The sequence below is a fragment of the Nematolebias whitei genome, chromosome 9 (genome assembly GCF_014905685.2).
Source record: "Nematolebias whitei isolate Nwh7 chromosome 9, NemWhi1, whole genome shotgun sequence".
Lineage (NCBI taxonomy): Eukaryota > Metazoa > Chordata > Actinopteri > Cyprinodontiformes > Rivulidae > Nematolebias > Nematolebias whitei.
In genome coordinates this window covers 22,200,708-22,217,193 of record NC_056506.1, presented here as the reverse complement: position 1 = coordinate 22,217,193, position 16,486 = coordinate 22,200,708, and the positions used below count along the sequence as shown (strand labels likewise).

General features: G+C 37.3%; 1 protein-coding gene across 1 annotated transcript in view; it reads right to left on the bottom strand.

Annotated features, from left to right (window-relative positions):
• Positions 1 to 16,486, bottom strand: part of astn1 (astrotactin 1) — a 487,375-nt gene that overhangs the window by 322,377 nt on the left and 148,512 nt on the right. Inside the window, exons 9-11 of the mRNA XM_037682041.1 lie at positions 8,798 to 8,882; positions 6,048 to 6,122; positions 79 to 216 (exon numbers count right to left, since the gene is read on the bottom strand). Coding sequence (XP_037537969.1) covers positions 79 to 216; positions 6,048 to 6,122; positions 8,798 to 8,882 — 298 coding nt within the window. The remainder of the gene's footprint in view (positions 1 to 78; positions 217 to 6,047; positions 6,123 to 8,797; positions 8,883 to 16,486) is intronic.

Sequence of the window (16,486 nt, the reverse complement as noted above, 5' to 3'; positions counted from 1 at the left end):
ATATATATATATATATATACATACATACATGCATACATATATGAGGTATATTGAAACAATGTGTCTGAAAAGTCTTACCTGACATCTACTGCATCCTCCATTACCGTCATGTCTGTTTTGCATTTGGCTGATGGGTTGATGGCAAGCTCAGCAGGAGGGATCACAAAACTTTTGCTCAGTGGGAGCCACATTCCTTCTCCTAAAGTATAAGTGAATCTGTAGAAAGACCACAAAAAAAAAAAAGTTAAAGAAAGGGAGGAAAATTAGGAGTAAAAATATGACAGACGTGCATTAAAAATTATTAAAGTCATTGGAATTATGCATAAGCAGGGCTTAATTTGTAAACTGACTGATGCCGGGACACAAATAGTGGACGGACCAGTAGGGGGCAGGGGTTTGGAGACAGAGGGTCTGGGTGGGTGTCCTCCTCCAGAAAATTTTGAATACAGTCAATGTGATTTTCTGCAATTTGGTGTATTTTAACAGGTTGTTAAACATCTATGTTTACCTACATTTGTCAACATCACTTCTGTCAAACATTCCACCACTCTTTTAGGGGCAGAGATTATTTTAAGGGTAGAGGTGGAAATGCTACTGGAAGGACAGCTCGTATGTGATATTAAGAAGTCGGAAGTGGCTGTTGTGTTTAAAATTAGTGTTTATGTAATTGTTTTCAGTTTACATACCCAGTATAAGTTGTATCCGTTCAAGGCAGTCATATTTGTTCATAACTTTATTATTAGTAAGCCTAAGTGTTACTGGAAAATACCCTGTCAAAATAAGAGCGTTCCCAGATCCTGTTCTGGCAGGATCAGGCAAAAAATTATTACAAATTAATTTCAATTACAAAATATTACAAATTAATTGCAATTACAAATTATTACAAATTAAGCCCCGTGCACAAGTTTGAATTACATGAAAAAAAAGGGTATATATGTGAAAACAATAGCTATTTCCAACCCCATATGGAAGCCTTAAGAAAGCTGAATTGATTTAATAAACAGTAATATATGATTTACACAAAGGCAAGTCAAACAATGACTTTACAGGTGTTTCAAGGAGATGCATCTGTTGGAGCCAAGCAAAGTTATAAGAAATTAGGTGATTTTTCATTTCCAGTCTCAATGGATGTTTGTGACCAAGAGACCAGCTGCATTTTACTCATCCAGTTTAGAAAAGCATGGCCTATTTTTGTGGTAACAATTTACAAAACTGTATTTTAGGCTGAGCACAATATTTTGTTGTCCACCTCTGCCAATACAGTATGACACAGCTCACTTTGTACCAACCTCTGCAGCTGTCTTCAAACTGTCATACATATAACATACTGGAGTACACATTTACATTAAACAGATTTGAGCCAGATTTCCAGCAATTATTATTATTTTTTTTTTATTATCGTTGTATTTTACAGACCAAAACATGTTTTCTCTTAGAGCTCGAGGTGAGTGGGAAAGGCCTATAACAAAATTTAGACAGATTTGTTGTCCATCCATCCATCCATTGTCTTTACCCGTTTGTTCCATTTTGGGTCACGGGGGTTGCCGGTGCCCATGTCCAGCAATCACTGTGCGAGGGGCGGGGTACACCCTGGTCAGGTCTCCAGTCCATCACAGGGACACATAGAGACAAACGAGACAAACAACCATTCACTCTCTCACTCACACCTAGGGACAATTTAGTTACCAATCAGCCTAACATGCATGTTTTTGGTCTGTGGGAGGAAACCGGAGTACCCGGAGAAAACCCACGCATGCACATGTGTAGAGAACATGCAAACTCCACCCAGAAGGCCCCTGGACCGGGGTTTGAACCAGGGACCTGCTCGCTGAGAGGCAGCAGCTCTACCAGTTGCACCACCGTGCCGCCACAGGTTTGTTGTAACATCTGGAATTTTGTGACTATTTTGTTGGAAAACTTGACTCACAAATTGCCTTTTTGAATTAGGAATAAAGAAAACAACTATTTAGGAGATTCCCATGCAAAGGGGGAGTGGTGGCGCAGAGGTTGGAGAGGGAGGGCCTGTGATTGGAGGGTCACCTGTCAACTCCTCGGTTCAACTCCACAGATCGACAACATCAAAATGTGGGTGGAAAATGTGAAGCACCCACACCTGCCTCCACCCTCATTTGCCCCACACTGGGCCCTAACCCCACCCCGCCCCCTGCTGCTCCCCTGGTGCCTTAGATTAATAGAGTACGATTAAATACTGTTCATACCAGACGCCAACAGTCACAGCCCACTGAGATACTGGCTTTAGCATTTTAATATTTTCATGCATGAAAACATTTGTTTTAATATTGTCAGACTCAAATCCTCTAACTTTTGCATTAGCTAAAACAATGTATGGCACACTTGACAAAAGCACACAACATTCAAAATAAAATAATCGTTATGATATTATTGACTATATTTAACGAACTACTTATAAAATAAGAAAAACAAGAAGAGTACTGCATCAAAACCTCCACTTTATTGTATTACTGATTCTGAGTTAGTGCTTCAAGTTGGTTGGGGGTTATTTGTTTGACTTTTTCAAAGACAAGTTATCCTTTTATGCATAAATCTTTTCTCATCAGAGGGACAATGTGTGTTCATGACACAATGCACACCGAATGTGGAACCCTGTTAAAAAGAGCCAAGAAGGATTTTTCCCCACAGAGCAAAGATGGCGATGAAATTGGAAAACAACAGATGCCTGAACAAAGGCTTTCAAGATGTTCTTTTATAAATTATATTTATTATTATTTTGTTTTGAATATTGTAAATTTTACCAAAATGTAAACATCCATGCAGATGAAATATTATTTATCAGTCGTTAAGTTTAGCAGAGCATGCTAATGATGATAAAGAGCAATATTAGAACTAATGAATAATCCATGGTAACTTGTAATACAGAAGACAAAAGCTTGTTGATTAAATGGTCAACATTTTTTATGTATACTAAACCTATTTTTTCAATCGTTATTGATTCAGTTGGAATTTATTCAGAAGCTAACTTAGCATATGAAGAGGCCAGTGAAATGAGAAGCACCAACATGATTATAAAACACTGCAGAAACCAAAACATTTAATTATTTCAACCTAATCACTTCTTTTATTTCAATTTCAAGACTTTAAATGGATCAAAGTGCTGCCTTTTGTCCTCTTTATGTGCTATTCTAGGTTTTTTTTTAGTTTTTTTTTTAGATGCAAACTACTTTAAACAGGCATACTACTTCCTGAAAGTTGTTTCCACTTCTTGTTCCACTTGTTCTTGATGGAGTGTGTTCAGCAGTAGAGCTGAGATTCCCCGTGATGAAGTGTGACGTACGCAGGTGACTACAGGATGAATTAGCTGGCGCTTAACAAGCTCTGTTGTGTAATAGACAACTGGGGACTGGTGCTCCACTATATGACTTATTTGGTTCGCCCTGAGAGAAACGAGAGGTGGAAAACTAAGAGTCCCCACGAGGAAACGGTTGTTGAGTGGAAAACATGTTTGCGGTCCTTAGAGGACCTCCCTGTTACTTCAGTGCAGATAACAAGTGTTGTGTGTTTGAATGTCGAGTCTCAGCATTTATCTTCTCTGTTTACTTTGTTTCATTTTACTCCCTATAATAATATGCTGTTAAACAATCATATGCTTAAGCAAACAAAATAAGAGCTGCATGGCTCTTGGAACGCTCACTAAAATCCAAGATGAAGTGCAGGACCGTTTGGTAAGGATAACTAGAGACTCAAATGATTGAATTAAGATGTGTGTTTAAATTAGGATGGATAGCTGTGTGGGAACACTCTGAGGACAACGTTTAAAAACCTTTATCCTAACAGAAGGAAGAGATGACTCTAGAGAAAATGCCAATTGGGAAGATAATGTTTCAAAGCCTTTTTACAGAAAATGAAGTGTTATTGTAGCCTCTCCTGTTCGTTCCCAACAGGCTGTGTTAACAAATGAGTGGTCTACAATGAACTGCGTAGTTTTCTTTGTCTAATAAAAGTAGAAGTACAGTCAGTGTTTTGTTGTTTTTGCTGCAGCACTGTAATGGAAGGAGTCTGAATTCCTCTTTTACAGAACAGTGTATGGGCACAAAGATGAGCCCTTCTATAAGCTGCCTCTGGCTGTTCATAAATCACCAACCGAGTCGAGCCACATGCGAGCTTTTAGAAATGAAGCCAGAATTACAGAACCATGGGAGGTGTGGAGTGTAGCTCAATGGCACTGATGTGAAGCACAATGCATACACACACATGCACACACACATACATAAATACGTAGATAGAATCAAACATCTTGTATTCCTAATGGTCGCACAGGCCATATGTCGTCATTATAACATACTGTCGAGCTGCAATGCCAGTTTACTCTTACATATATTGACCGTTATTGACTGGCACTACCTCACTTAGCAGCTCAGAGGTGTAACAACAGCTGGTTGGATTCAATCACTCAAATCAGTTCTTTTGTAAAACACATCAAAATGTTGGGTGGTGGTGGTGGTGGTGGTGGTGGGGGGGGATCTCCATCATGGCTTAAAAATGTTTAGTGAAAAAAGCTAGAGTGTGATGAAGATAAAGGCAACATGTCTGATTTGACACCAACATAACAAATATAATACTTGTATTAAAACCCTAATTAATGGCTATAATTCAGGTGGAAAACTAACATTTACTTTTGGTTTTTTTTTATTGGTAGATTGTTTTTGAATGTACCTTTCACAATTGTAGTTAAAATTGCATTCTTGCTGTGTGCAATACGCAACAACTTTATCTAGCAACTAATGTGTTCTTTGATTAGCAAAAACTGCTATATTAAAACAAAAGGAGCGCTTTGCATCTGCCAGATTTTTGTACCTAGTTTACTCTATTCAGAGTTTAGGAGGACTGCTGGAACTTGAGCCATAAGTCAATGGGGAGTGGTGGAGCAGAGGTTAGAGATGGTGGGCCTGTGCTCAGAAGGTCGCCAGTTTGATTCCTTGGACCGGCGACATCAAAATGTGGGAGGAAAAGGTGAAACACCCACACCTGCCTCCACCTTCATTTGCCCTACTCTGGGCCCTTGAGCAAGGCCCTTAACCCCCACCATCTGCTCCCAAACAGGTCTCTCTTGAAAATAAGTCATTGTGACTCAATGAGACTACCTGTATAAATAAAGGGTAAATAAAAAAAAAATAAAAATAACAATGAGCAGAAGGTGGGTACACCTTCAACAGGTCAACATTGATCTATTCCAAAATAATATTAATAAAATATTTTGACTCTCTAAACAAATAGTATGGTTCAGATGCACATCCAGGTACTTATTTTAGGCACTGAATGATTTATCATTAATCAGTACTCTGTAGTACAGATGGAACTCAGCTGGTATTCATTTGCAAAAATGACATTTATCATAATAATAACAATTTTTGTTTGCGTTTTGTCATGTCTCTGTATGCCAGATGAAAAATGATTTTAAAATAATTATGTGGAAAATCCAATAATATTTTTGTTTCCACTTTTTCTTTATTTTGCCACTTTTACGTGTAAGCAATGTGATGAATACATATATTAAATCAAATAATTTTACATGTACACTTCTTTCTTCTCAGTTTTTATCAGTTCATTACAACATAAGACATATTGAGTATTGATGGTTTTTGTTACAATACAAGTAGGTGTAACTGTTCATGAGTTTCACATCCTAAATATGTTATTTTGTACAACCTTGGAAGGCTGCACAGTTTCCTGATGGTGACTCAAGTTTTATTAAAAACATTCGGACAAAACAAAAAAATGTTAATTTCCATTTCAAATCAGGAAACTGGAACAGAAGAAACAACAAGTAAAAACGTGTCAATTAACAAAGTGACCCAGTGTTGTATGTTTTTTTTTTTACCTTTTCCAAGTTTAAAGTGGCATGTTTTATTTTTATTTTTTTAATCCTGTAGGTAAATTAGGCTACTTTCTCACTGTTTTCATGTCTCATGAAAAATGTCAATCACATATGCTGTTTCACAGATTTAACAAATTATCTGATTGAAGAAGTGAAAAAAAAAAAAAAAAAAGTTTTGTGAAGTCCTTCTTACCTGAAAATACGATCAGAGGGTTGTTCTCCCATCACAAGATCAAAACCACGCTGGAAGATGGTGTAAGGCCAGGGACTTTCATGAAGGAAAAATAGATCAGACAAAAAGAAGGAAAAGAGAGGAAGAGAGGGGAACTGATTGTTAAAATCAAAGCCAGTGAACTTTTAAATGTTTTAAAGTGCCTACACCTAATTGAAACTATCCAAAATCTCAAACCATGTTTCAAGTCAAGTGTTTCAAGGGCTATGTGCAAACATGCCGACTAAAAACATATTTTTCTGCTGCTGCTGACATGCAATGTGACTTTGGCTTAAATGTATTTACCAAGGGAGAGGATGAGAGGTGATGACAAGATGAGACAGAATGATGGAAAGAGATGCAGAAAAAAAAGAAAGAGAGAGAGAGAGAGAGAGAGAAGGAGATGGGAAAAGCAGATGCTGGTGAAGAAACAAAAAAATAGAGACAAGGAGTGAGAGTGAAACGAACATTGTGGCGATGAGACAGATGCCAAGAGGCAGAAGTGAGAGAGGAAGAATGATAGAGATTAATGGGGAGTGGCAGCTCTGGGACTAAACAGTCTGCAAAGTGAGAGCGCGAGGAGGAGAAGTGACAGGGGCCCGATGTCGTTCTGAGAAAACTCCACCACTGTAAGCAAAAAGAACATCAGTGTGAGGGGAGCGGCCTCCGTGCCATGGGCTGCAAATCATTAAACATTTAAGTCACCCAAGGCTGCCCACTCTGTTACACAGTGACAGGGACAAAGAAGGAGCACCAGGGAAATGAGACACTAACATGCACGGTTGGGGAAGCTGCTGAAAATATTCAGATGTCTCAAAAAGTGGAGAACAAAATCCACATTTTGCCCGTGACACAGACGATGTCAAAATACAGAGAAAACGCTGTGCTTTGCTAGCTGCCAGCCCGCGATGTTACAGGTTAAGAGTTGAGCTCGACATGTTCTTGCCATTACCAAATTCTTTCTCACTGAGAGGTTTTAAGTGGCTGTACAACCCAAAGGCGTTTTACAACACGGCGAGAAAGTCAAAGTGGAGTTTTTAAATAGACTTAACATTTCTTAGCATTTCTTAAAAAGGATTCCTGTGGAGTTTGAAGCCACAAGCAATTTTACATGTAGCTCTCCTCTATGTGATGCATTACACGTCGCTGTGGGTGTTACATTTCTGAAAGAAAGAAAATTGTGAAAAATCTCTTACATACAGGAACCTGCAAGATCATATTAGCACTTGATTACCTTCAACCACACAAGTTCAACAATACTGTAAAGAAGACTCAATTGATTTGTAACATGATGAGCTGCACTAATGGAGACATGTGTAAAAAAACAAAACAAAAAAAAACAACAACAAAGAACCCATTTTCCAATAATGTGTTCTCTACGTGCAATATGAGAGTTTGTAGGGCCCTCACATTTTCATTTATAAGGGTTACCAGTGGTTGATATTAGCTATGTTTGCATGTGCAAAATTCTTTGTTTTGGTTGAAATGTATCCAGATAAATTAATCCATTCGTATTGTTTATATGGGCACAATCCGTTCATGACGAGTGTTTACATGCAGCGGGACTTTTATTCTGAATAGAAGTACTGACATGCGCAGAGTGGTAAACTCTCCTTAAAAAATAAATAAATAAATAAACACATAAGAAGAAGTTCTACTTTCGGGATGAACGTAAACAAACCTGAGCGCCCAAAATGGACCCGAGACAGGTTTTAATGACGGTGGGGACGTTACCGCACTCTCCGACTGAGCTACAGGTAATACAGATCATTCTGAGCTCTTTCAAAGTTTCTAGTAGAAATGTTGTCGCTCACCGACCAGTTTTACTTCCCTGACATATTAGCATCTAGCCAGGTGGAAATAAGTGAACATGCAGTCAGGTCAGTTTTCCACAATTGGAATAAAATGATCACATTTGGATTATGAATAAGTATAAACTACCCGTCTTCTTCTGATTAGAAATGTATTCGGATCGAGCTGAATCAACAAAGAATAATATGAACGGGGCGTTTACATGATGCATTTTTATTCCGAATGGCCGTTTAAGCCGATTACTTATGTCCATGTAAACACAGCTAGGGTAGGATGGATGTTACTGACTTTTAAGGCAAGTAGATTTAACACTTGCTCAATATTTAGTGTATCACTTCCTTTGAAGGTGTCAGCAACAGTGATTTTCATTGTTAAATAAGCCTTTTTTAATGATAAAACACCTAAATATTAATATTGATATCCAAGGTTTTTTTTTTTTCAGTTTTGTTGTTTTTTGGTTCCAAAAACAAAAGATGTAGCGAAATAACCAGTAGGACCAGGTTGATGTCTTTCCAGGCCTGTCCAGAGGATCCTTTCTATAGCTCCCCTGTCCTTTGCCTCGTCTTGAAGGCACCCCTCCCCCAACAAATAACCCCAAAGAAAACAAACAACAACAACAAAAGTAAATAAATAAATTAATTGGGGAAGATTTATTGTTTTGGGTATGCAAAAAGCTACACATTACTAATAACTTTGTTTTTCTTTTGTTATGTACACATTTGTTCAAATCACTAGGAACGCTATTTAAATCTTCAATTTTGTTTGCTTCAAAACATTAATTGTCACTCGCAGCATCACAGGCTTTTGTGTCATCTAAGAAAAATAACGTCTGCTTTGACAGGAAGGACAATTCTTTTGTTGTTCTACGGTTTCATTTTGCCAAGCTAATGAGCAATCAGGTGGTGATTATCATAACTTACCCCTGATTGGGACCCCATTCACTGCGGATGCAGAGGTGTTTGTGGACTGGGTCCTTCATGTACCCATCAAGGCAAAGGCATTCTCCTGCAAACACAAAGGCAGTTCTTCAATCATGTGTCCATTATAGTTAAGCACTTTTCAATTCACTGGAAATTTCCCTTTGCTCCTCTTTTATTTTACTTCATGAGAGATATTCCAGAAAGGATCCTCTTGAGGCAATTAGAGCTCTCATAATCATCTCTTATTTCAACAAGGTATTCTGCATTGCCCTCTTCAGAAAAAGCACACATACATTTTCCAGCAGGGGAATGGGTAATCCGTTCATTCTGTACAATGCACCTATGTTATACTAAAATGCTAATTTATAGTCAATTGCAACTAAGACTAGTGTGGATTCAAACCAGGAATAACCATCTCCTACAGCAGACCCACCTACTGTCAATCTTGACTGCCTACTCATCTTCTATCAAAGTATATTGGATATACATTTCTTCATCTACGTATATGAGTCTGCAAATGTCAAAAGTGGACCTCTGTGGCACACCTTATGCAGGCCAAAGCCTGGCAATTATAAAAATGAAACAATACATAAATTAATACATTTTTGAAAGTGAAAAAAAGATACCAGTCTATGCAAGCAGAAAGCCAGAAAACAACATAGATATTTGTTCTGTAGAAGAGACTTTTGAAAAAATTACTATTTACATCTTCATATTGAACTAATAGATTGCATGTATATGCATTAGAAGCTTCAGTGCAAATATTAATACAAATGGAACCACATGTGCATCTCAGTACCAATAATATTTTCTCATTGGGAGTTGCAACAACTATGAATTCACTTCTGCCTCAAGGTCTTGTTGACCTTCATGAGTTCACTGACCTCAGTTTATATTATCATGGATGGTGGAATGGAATATCAAATCTTAGTTTTGGCTTTGTTTTGATGTAACCACTTAAAAACAACAACAACAACAACAAACACATTAACTCAAAACGTTCTCGTAGCATCTGCTTCATAATTGATATTGTGGCAGTTCACTTTGTTCCTTCACCTGTGAAGGAGTCAACTTCATGCTAATTCTCAGCTGAAAACATTGTTGGCATATACAGTCTGCAAATAAATAAAAACATCTTACTTCTCATATAACATCTTTAACATTTTTGGTAGACTTTATTCATTAGAATTTAGATCAAATCTCCAGTGCACAAATTCATCTGGTCATGCTTGCATAATTCTTTGTTTGATCCTTTCACAATACATTTATTTTCTTATCTCATCATCTCTAAAATCCTACATATAACCAAATTAACAGAGAGAAAGATTCCAAAGATTATATTTAAAGGTGTCACAATGAGGCATTGTGTTAAAATGCTCTTTTAGGACAACATGCTAACACCTAGACTGGAAAATGACTGTTCTCGCAGTACTGGAGAAGTATGTCCTACAACTATGCGGTTTCTAAATAAAACTCCAGTCTTTGCTCATTCCTTCTCATACATATCTTAATGAACCACACAAATCTTAATTATCCAGTGCTGTATCATGTGGTATGGTCTGTTGTGGTGAGAAGGAAGTAAGCCAAACAGCAAAGCTCTGATTTACCAAACTGCCTACAGTCTAACCGTCATGTTTGGTCATTAGCTTTAGATCATGATCAAAAGAATGAGATTCCAGACATCAGCCTCCTCCACGCTCAGGTAACGAGCTCTGCCGTCTGGGGGTGTGCTCGGAATGTAGTATATACTTTAGCCTAATATATACAATTTCTAATACAAGTAAGACAAACTAAAATACATTACAGTAAAACAAATAAATAAATAAATAAAATAGAAATAAAAACTACACAATAAAAGTCAACATTTTGGCTGACTTTTGGTCATAATGCTGAGTTCTTTTGATGAAAAGACCAACTTAACATTAGTTTGTCAAACAAATCAGATTCGTTCCGGAGGTTAAATGACAAATCCAGCCTAATGGGAGGTGATTAGATCAGTGATTAGTCTAATTACTACTGTCATTATTTACTCAGAGAAAAGCTTTTCTGGAGTGGCGAGTTCCAAAATCCTACTTAGTTGTGTGCCCTAAGGAGACATTTTGGTGAACTAATGAAAGAGTTAGAAGCAATGCTGCTCATACAAACTGCATACAAACTGAAGCTCAATAAATCATATAAAACAGCTGCCTAAACATTTTATTTTTCCAGGAACCTGTAGGGGATTTTTGCACTGGCCATTCAGATTAGCTCATGTTTGATACAGAGGAACACAAGGTCTCTTGAATGCTCAATATACTGTATCACCAGAGGGACAAAATAATATTGATGTGCTATGTTGGCATTGTTCTAATAAACACAACCTGTTGACAAAGAACTGGAACATCAACTTATTGTTCTGCTCTAAACTCCTGGGAGAAATGTCAGCATTGACTGGGCTCAGTATGATTGATGGGGTTTCACCTTTGGTTTAGAGGGTTACCCAGAGGTAACATGTACAACATGCTCTCTTCTTGTTCTAGAGAAGTCAAGTGAGGAGCACATGTCCTGGGCTTTTAGATCCCCTTGTTAATTGAAAAAAGTCAACAGTCAGCACCTGACAGGAAATCACATTCAGTAGTTTTCTCAATAGATGCTACTGACAAAAAAAAAAAAGCCATGGACAGTGTGGCATTCTACATTTACTATATCTATATTTGATAGCATCATTTTAGTTAAAAGACTATGTTTTCTCTTGAGTTACATAAAGTCCAGGTCAAGTGTTGCTTGATCAGAACACAGTTTTGAAACAACAACAAAAATATTCTCAATAACTCAACTGAATATGTTGCATCAATGGGATTATTCATGTTGACATGATTTTTGCTCAAACACAATTCAATTCATCATTCCTATTATTTTTAATATAAACTTTACTACCACCTTGAAAACAGCATTATAGCTGAAAGATGAGAGGACATAAATTATATGTTTTAATATAAACATAGAAAATATAAAACATTTTTAAAAGGTTAATTAATGGTTTGTTTGAGGCACACAATCAGCATCAATATTTTTTTAATTTTAAATAAATTATCTTAAATTGTCTAGCACATGCTGCACCTGTGTGTAGCTCACAACTGCAGAAAAAGCTTGCTTGTGCACCTGTGTACAGCCCACAGCTGAAAGAGAAGCTTCCTACTGCAGCGTGTGATGAACTTTGCTGTGCAGCGGAGAAGTGGGCACAGCCGAGAGTGCTTGCAGGAGGAAAAGAGCTGGACTCATGACATGCTGTGCTCTTTTAGAGCGGTCACAGTTTAGAAACACTGTTTAGAGTATTGTAAGAGTGTGGGAAGGGTTTAAAACACACATACACACACATAAAAAAAAAAAAATATATATATATATATATATATATATATATATATATATATATATATACAGTGCCTTGTATGTGGACGGCTGTGGCTGAGTGTTCAGAGCAGTTTTCCTACAAGGCAAGAGTTGGGAGTTCAACTCCAACAGCAGTCACATGCTGAAGTCTCTGGGCAAGACAATGAACCCCTTACTGCCTCCGATGTGTGTCCCATCAATATATGAATGTGATAAAGCACTGATTAGTCTTTGTAGAGGTCTAGTAGAGTGCTGTATGAATGGGTAAATGAGGACACAGATTGTAGTGTAAAGAGCTTTGAGTATCTTGATAAGATAGAAAGGCGCTACTGTATATACTGTAAGTACAGTCCATTTAGCTTTTACCATATGTCCATTTAGTGTGTTTTATCTTTCATCAATATTACCTTGATCAGAATCTGAATTGCCCAAATGTCCTAAAACCATATAAAAACATGAAAATAAGGCAATATGTGGTACAACTTTAAATAAATTAATCACAGACTTTATTCTGTAACCTAACTGTTTAACTTATTCATTCACCAATGAAGGGAAGCGATTTGTGAAGTTCATCTGAATTTACCAGACATCATAAACATGCTCACAGTGGCATGCTCAGCATTGTTTTAGTCTTACATAACAATTCATGTAACCTAAGTTTGATTTTGTGTAATATTGCCCAAATGCAACCTAGTTTTCTCATGTATTCATCTTAAACATATGACTGCTTTACTAACACATCAATGGCAGCACTTCCAATATGCTCATGATATAGCACCAACTATAATTACTACTTTGCTACTTAATTAAATGTGCAATAAAAAAGCAAAACAGATTGATAAAGGACAGTCAATTTTAGAATCAACAACAAACTGTGAACCTAAAGGGGGGTGGGGGGGGGGTATGATAGTGCAACAAACTTGATGTACAGCTGTGGAAAAGGGCTAAGTGTCTTAGTGCTTAGTGAATTTGTCTTATCCTTCTGCTAAGTGTCCTGATTTGGCAATCTTTCTCTCAAAAACAAGAACTGTCTGACTCAAACAGTGGCGATCCAGTAATCTGACAGGAGAGATGCAACTAAATCCAGAATCCTGCAGGCAGGTACAGAGGGTTTCTGGATCCACAGTAGTCCCTCGCTATTTCGCGAGTTGACTTTTGTGGACTACCTCTATCGTGGTTTGTCAAAAAAAAAAAGTACAGTGCAGTACAGTATACGCCACACAATTGTCAGTAATATTATTGAACTCATGTGGTTGGGAAAATGTTAAAAAAATTAATAAAATAAATTTGAACAGGCGCCGCCATTTTGTAGTTTTCTTTCAATAAGTCTATACTATAATCACCATTCAACAGGACTTCATTCCCCAGAAGCCACTACTGTATGATAGTGTCTCCAGCAGCTATTTTCTGTCTAACATTATTTTTGCAAAGCGAAGTCATGACTGCTGAACCAGCTTTTCAAAAGTAAGATTTAAATCATGTCACTTGGACAAGTTTCTTCAAGAAAATTAAACTTACAAACATAAGATCCACAAGAAATAGACCATGTCAGGACATGTCTCTTTAAGAAATGGAGCATTGTGCCATGTAACCTGGGCACTGATTGGCTGCACATTAAGGCTGCAACAACGAATCGATAAAATCGATAAAAATCGATGATTAAAAGCGTTGGCAACGAATTTCGTTATCGATTTGTTGTGTCGTGCGATTATGCATCTTTCACGGCGCTGCGGAGCCGTTTCGTTTTGTTCACGGACAGTTGTTAATGCTGACTGACTGAATAAAGTTTGGAAAAAAAAAAACTGCAGCGTGAGTTGAACAGAGCAAGGGGGGAGGAGGAAGCAGAGCAGAGTGTTTTTAAAGAAAATTAAGTAAATTTTACAAATGACCAACGCAGCGAAAACTGTTCAACCCAAGTCCTCCAAAGTGTGGGAGAACTTCACAAAGATAAAAAACGAGAAGCATGCTGCTTTGAAAATCACCGACACGACACGTGAGATCCACGGAGATAAAACGTAAACATGTCGGAGTCACGAGGAGGAGGAAGGAGCTGCAGCTGATACATGTTTCACTCCCAACTCGTGTTGCAGGTGAGTCTCTACAATTTAACACATTGTTCTGTTTCAAGAGAGAAAACGTAACGTCAGTCTATCTGGTAGATGAAGCTGTTTGTTTGTTTGTTTATCTGATTAATGACAGTGATAGAGAACGTGTGTGTTACTTTTTATTTAATTTAATTGGAACAAGCAGTGTTTACATGTGATTTATAAATAAATCTAACACAAAGATAATAATTTAATGATTAAGCTTCAACTTTTAATTTGCTGGCAAAGTCTGAAGACACTGCAGGTATGGCAGGATGAATTGCATTTAAACAGGAATTAAAGTAATTTATTACACCTATTCAAATGTGTGTAATTAAGTATTTTATATGTGTGTGTGTGTGTGTGTGTGTGTGTGTGTGTGTGTGTGTGTGTTTAATTCCTCTTTTAGCTACTTTTGCCTGAACCTAACGCTGTAAGTGAAACAAGGCATTTCTTGAGTTGCTGGAATAATTATGCTATAAAACATATTTACTCTCTCATTCCAGAAAACAACAACAACAACAACAACATCCTGCATGAAGGACAGACATCATGGACACCACAGCAGCAGCTGTCTTCACTGAAACATCCTGAACATGATCGTCACTGACACAAGGCCTCTGTCGATGGTTGAAGACGAAGGCTTCACTACAATGATCCACACTTTGAATCCAGGTTACAATAATCCACACTTTTAAGTCAGGTTACAATAATCCACACTTTTAATCCAGGTTACAATAATCCACACTTTTAATCCAGGTTACACTCTTCCCTCAAGGACACATTTTACAAAGTAGCTACATACTGTGCAGGTATAAAGATACATTTGTATATATTTTTGTGTACATTTATTTTTTAAGCTATTTGACTAACTTTTATTTTTTTATTATTCAATATTTTACTAACACAATAGTCAAATAGCAACCTGTTTTTAGTGTGAATTGCTATGTCAGTCAAATGTTCAATTTTGGAATAAAGGGGTGGAAATTAAAACATTGGTTTTTTTTTTGCCGATTCATCGATTAATCGGAAAAATAATTGTCCGATGAATCGATTATTGAAATAATCGTTAGTTGCAGCCCTACTGCACATAACCAGACCCCCAGACTCGGTGGTTAACCCGAGAGCTCCTAGCCAGCCTACAAGAACTTCCAAGCGGAGATGTGCCACCGTAGGTCCAGCGCTGTTTCCAGAGCCCACCACCACTATACTGTACCCTGAGCCAGAGAGACGACAAGAACCAGCAGGATAGGTTTGCAGAAACGGAACCGAGTTGGACCGGAACTAAGCCGCTGCTGTTCTGCAAAGCCTGGTAAGTAAAATTTAGTAGCTACATATACAGTACTGTATGTATGTTGTTAAAATGAGGTTGGTTTAAGAGTTTTGAACATTGCAAGAGTGTGGGAAGGGTTTTTAAAGCCTTTATATATATATATATATATATATATATATATATATATATATATATATATATATATATATATATATATATATTTATATAAATATAGCGTCACTACTTTGTGGATATTCCGGGAGGTGGGGTTGTGTGCCTGGAACGTAACCAACGCAATAAACAAGGATCAACTGAATTTTAAAAGACGTGCTTCATTCTCTGTACTCCAAAAGATATATGTAGGAATATATGTATAGGATGTTAGAATTCTGGTCGGGGCACCCTTTAACAGGTATTTACGGTAATGTAAATGAACCGGCCTAACCTTAAACATATATAAACATGAGTTCTTGTAGTGAACTTAATTCCTGTCCCTCGAAGAACAACATGAAGAAGCCATAATTTTAATACAATTCTGTAACGTTTATTTTCAGTTTGAATTATGACATGGAAATTATGGCAAATATGGAATATTAATGAACGACCGATAATATTATTTTAGAAAGTAACTTACATAAATCCGAAGACTTTGAGAAGGAGTTTTAGATTCAATTTGGACTAAGGTTCTTAGTTCTTTGTGCTAAAATGTAAGTAAGTTTATATCAGATTTGTGAATTAAAGTATCTAAACAAACTTAGTTGGCATGTTTTGTGGTTCTCTCATCAGAAAGAAGATGTTTTTGACCTACCAGAATTTGCATTCATTTTTCTCATTACTACAGTGGATGCATGAAGTAAGCTGGCGGCCCACTGTTCCCCAAGAAGGATGTCGTTTCTCAGCGCTGCGGTCCGTTCAGCTCATACCTTTCGCTCCAGGGTGTTTGAGGGCTTAGGACTTCTAGAT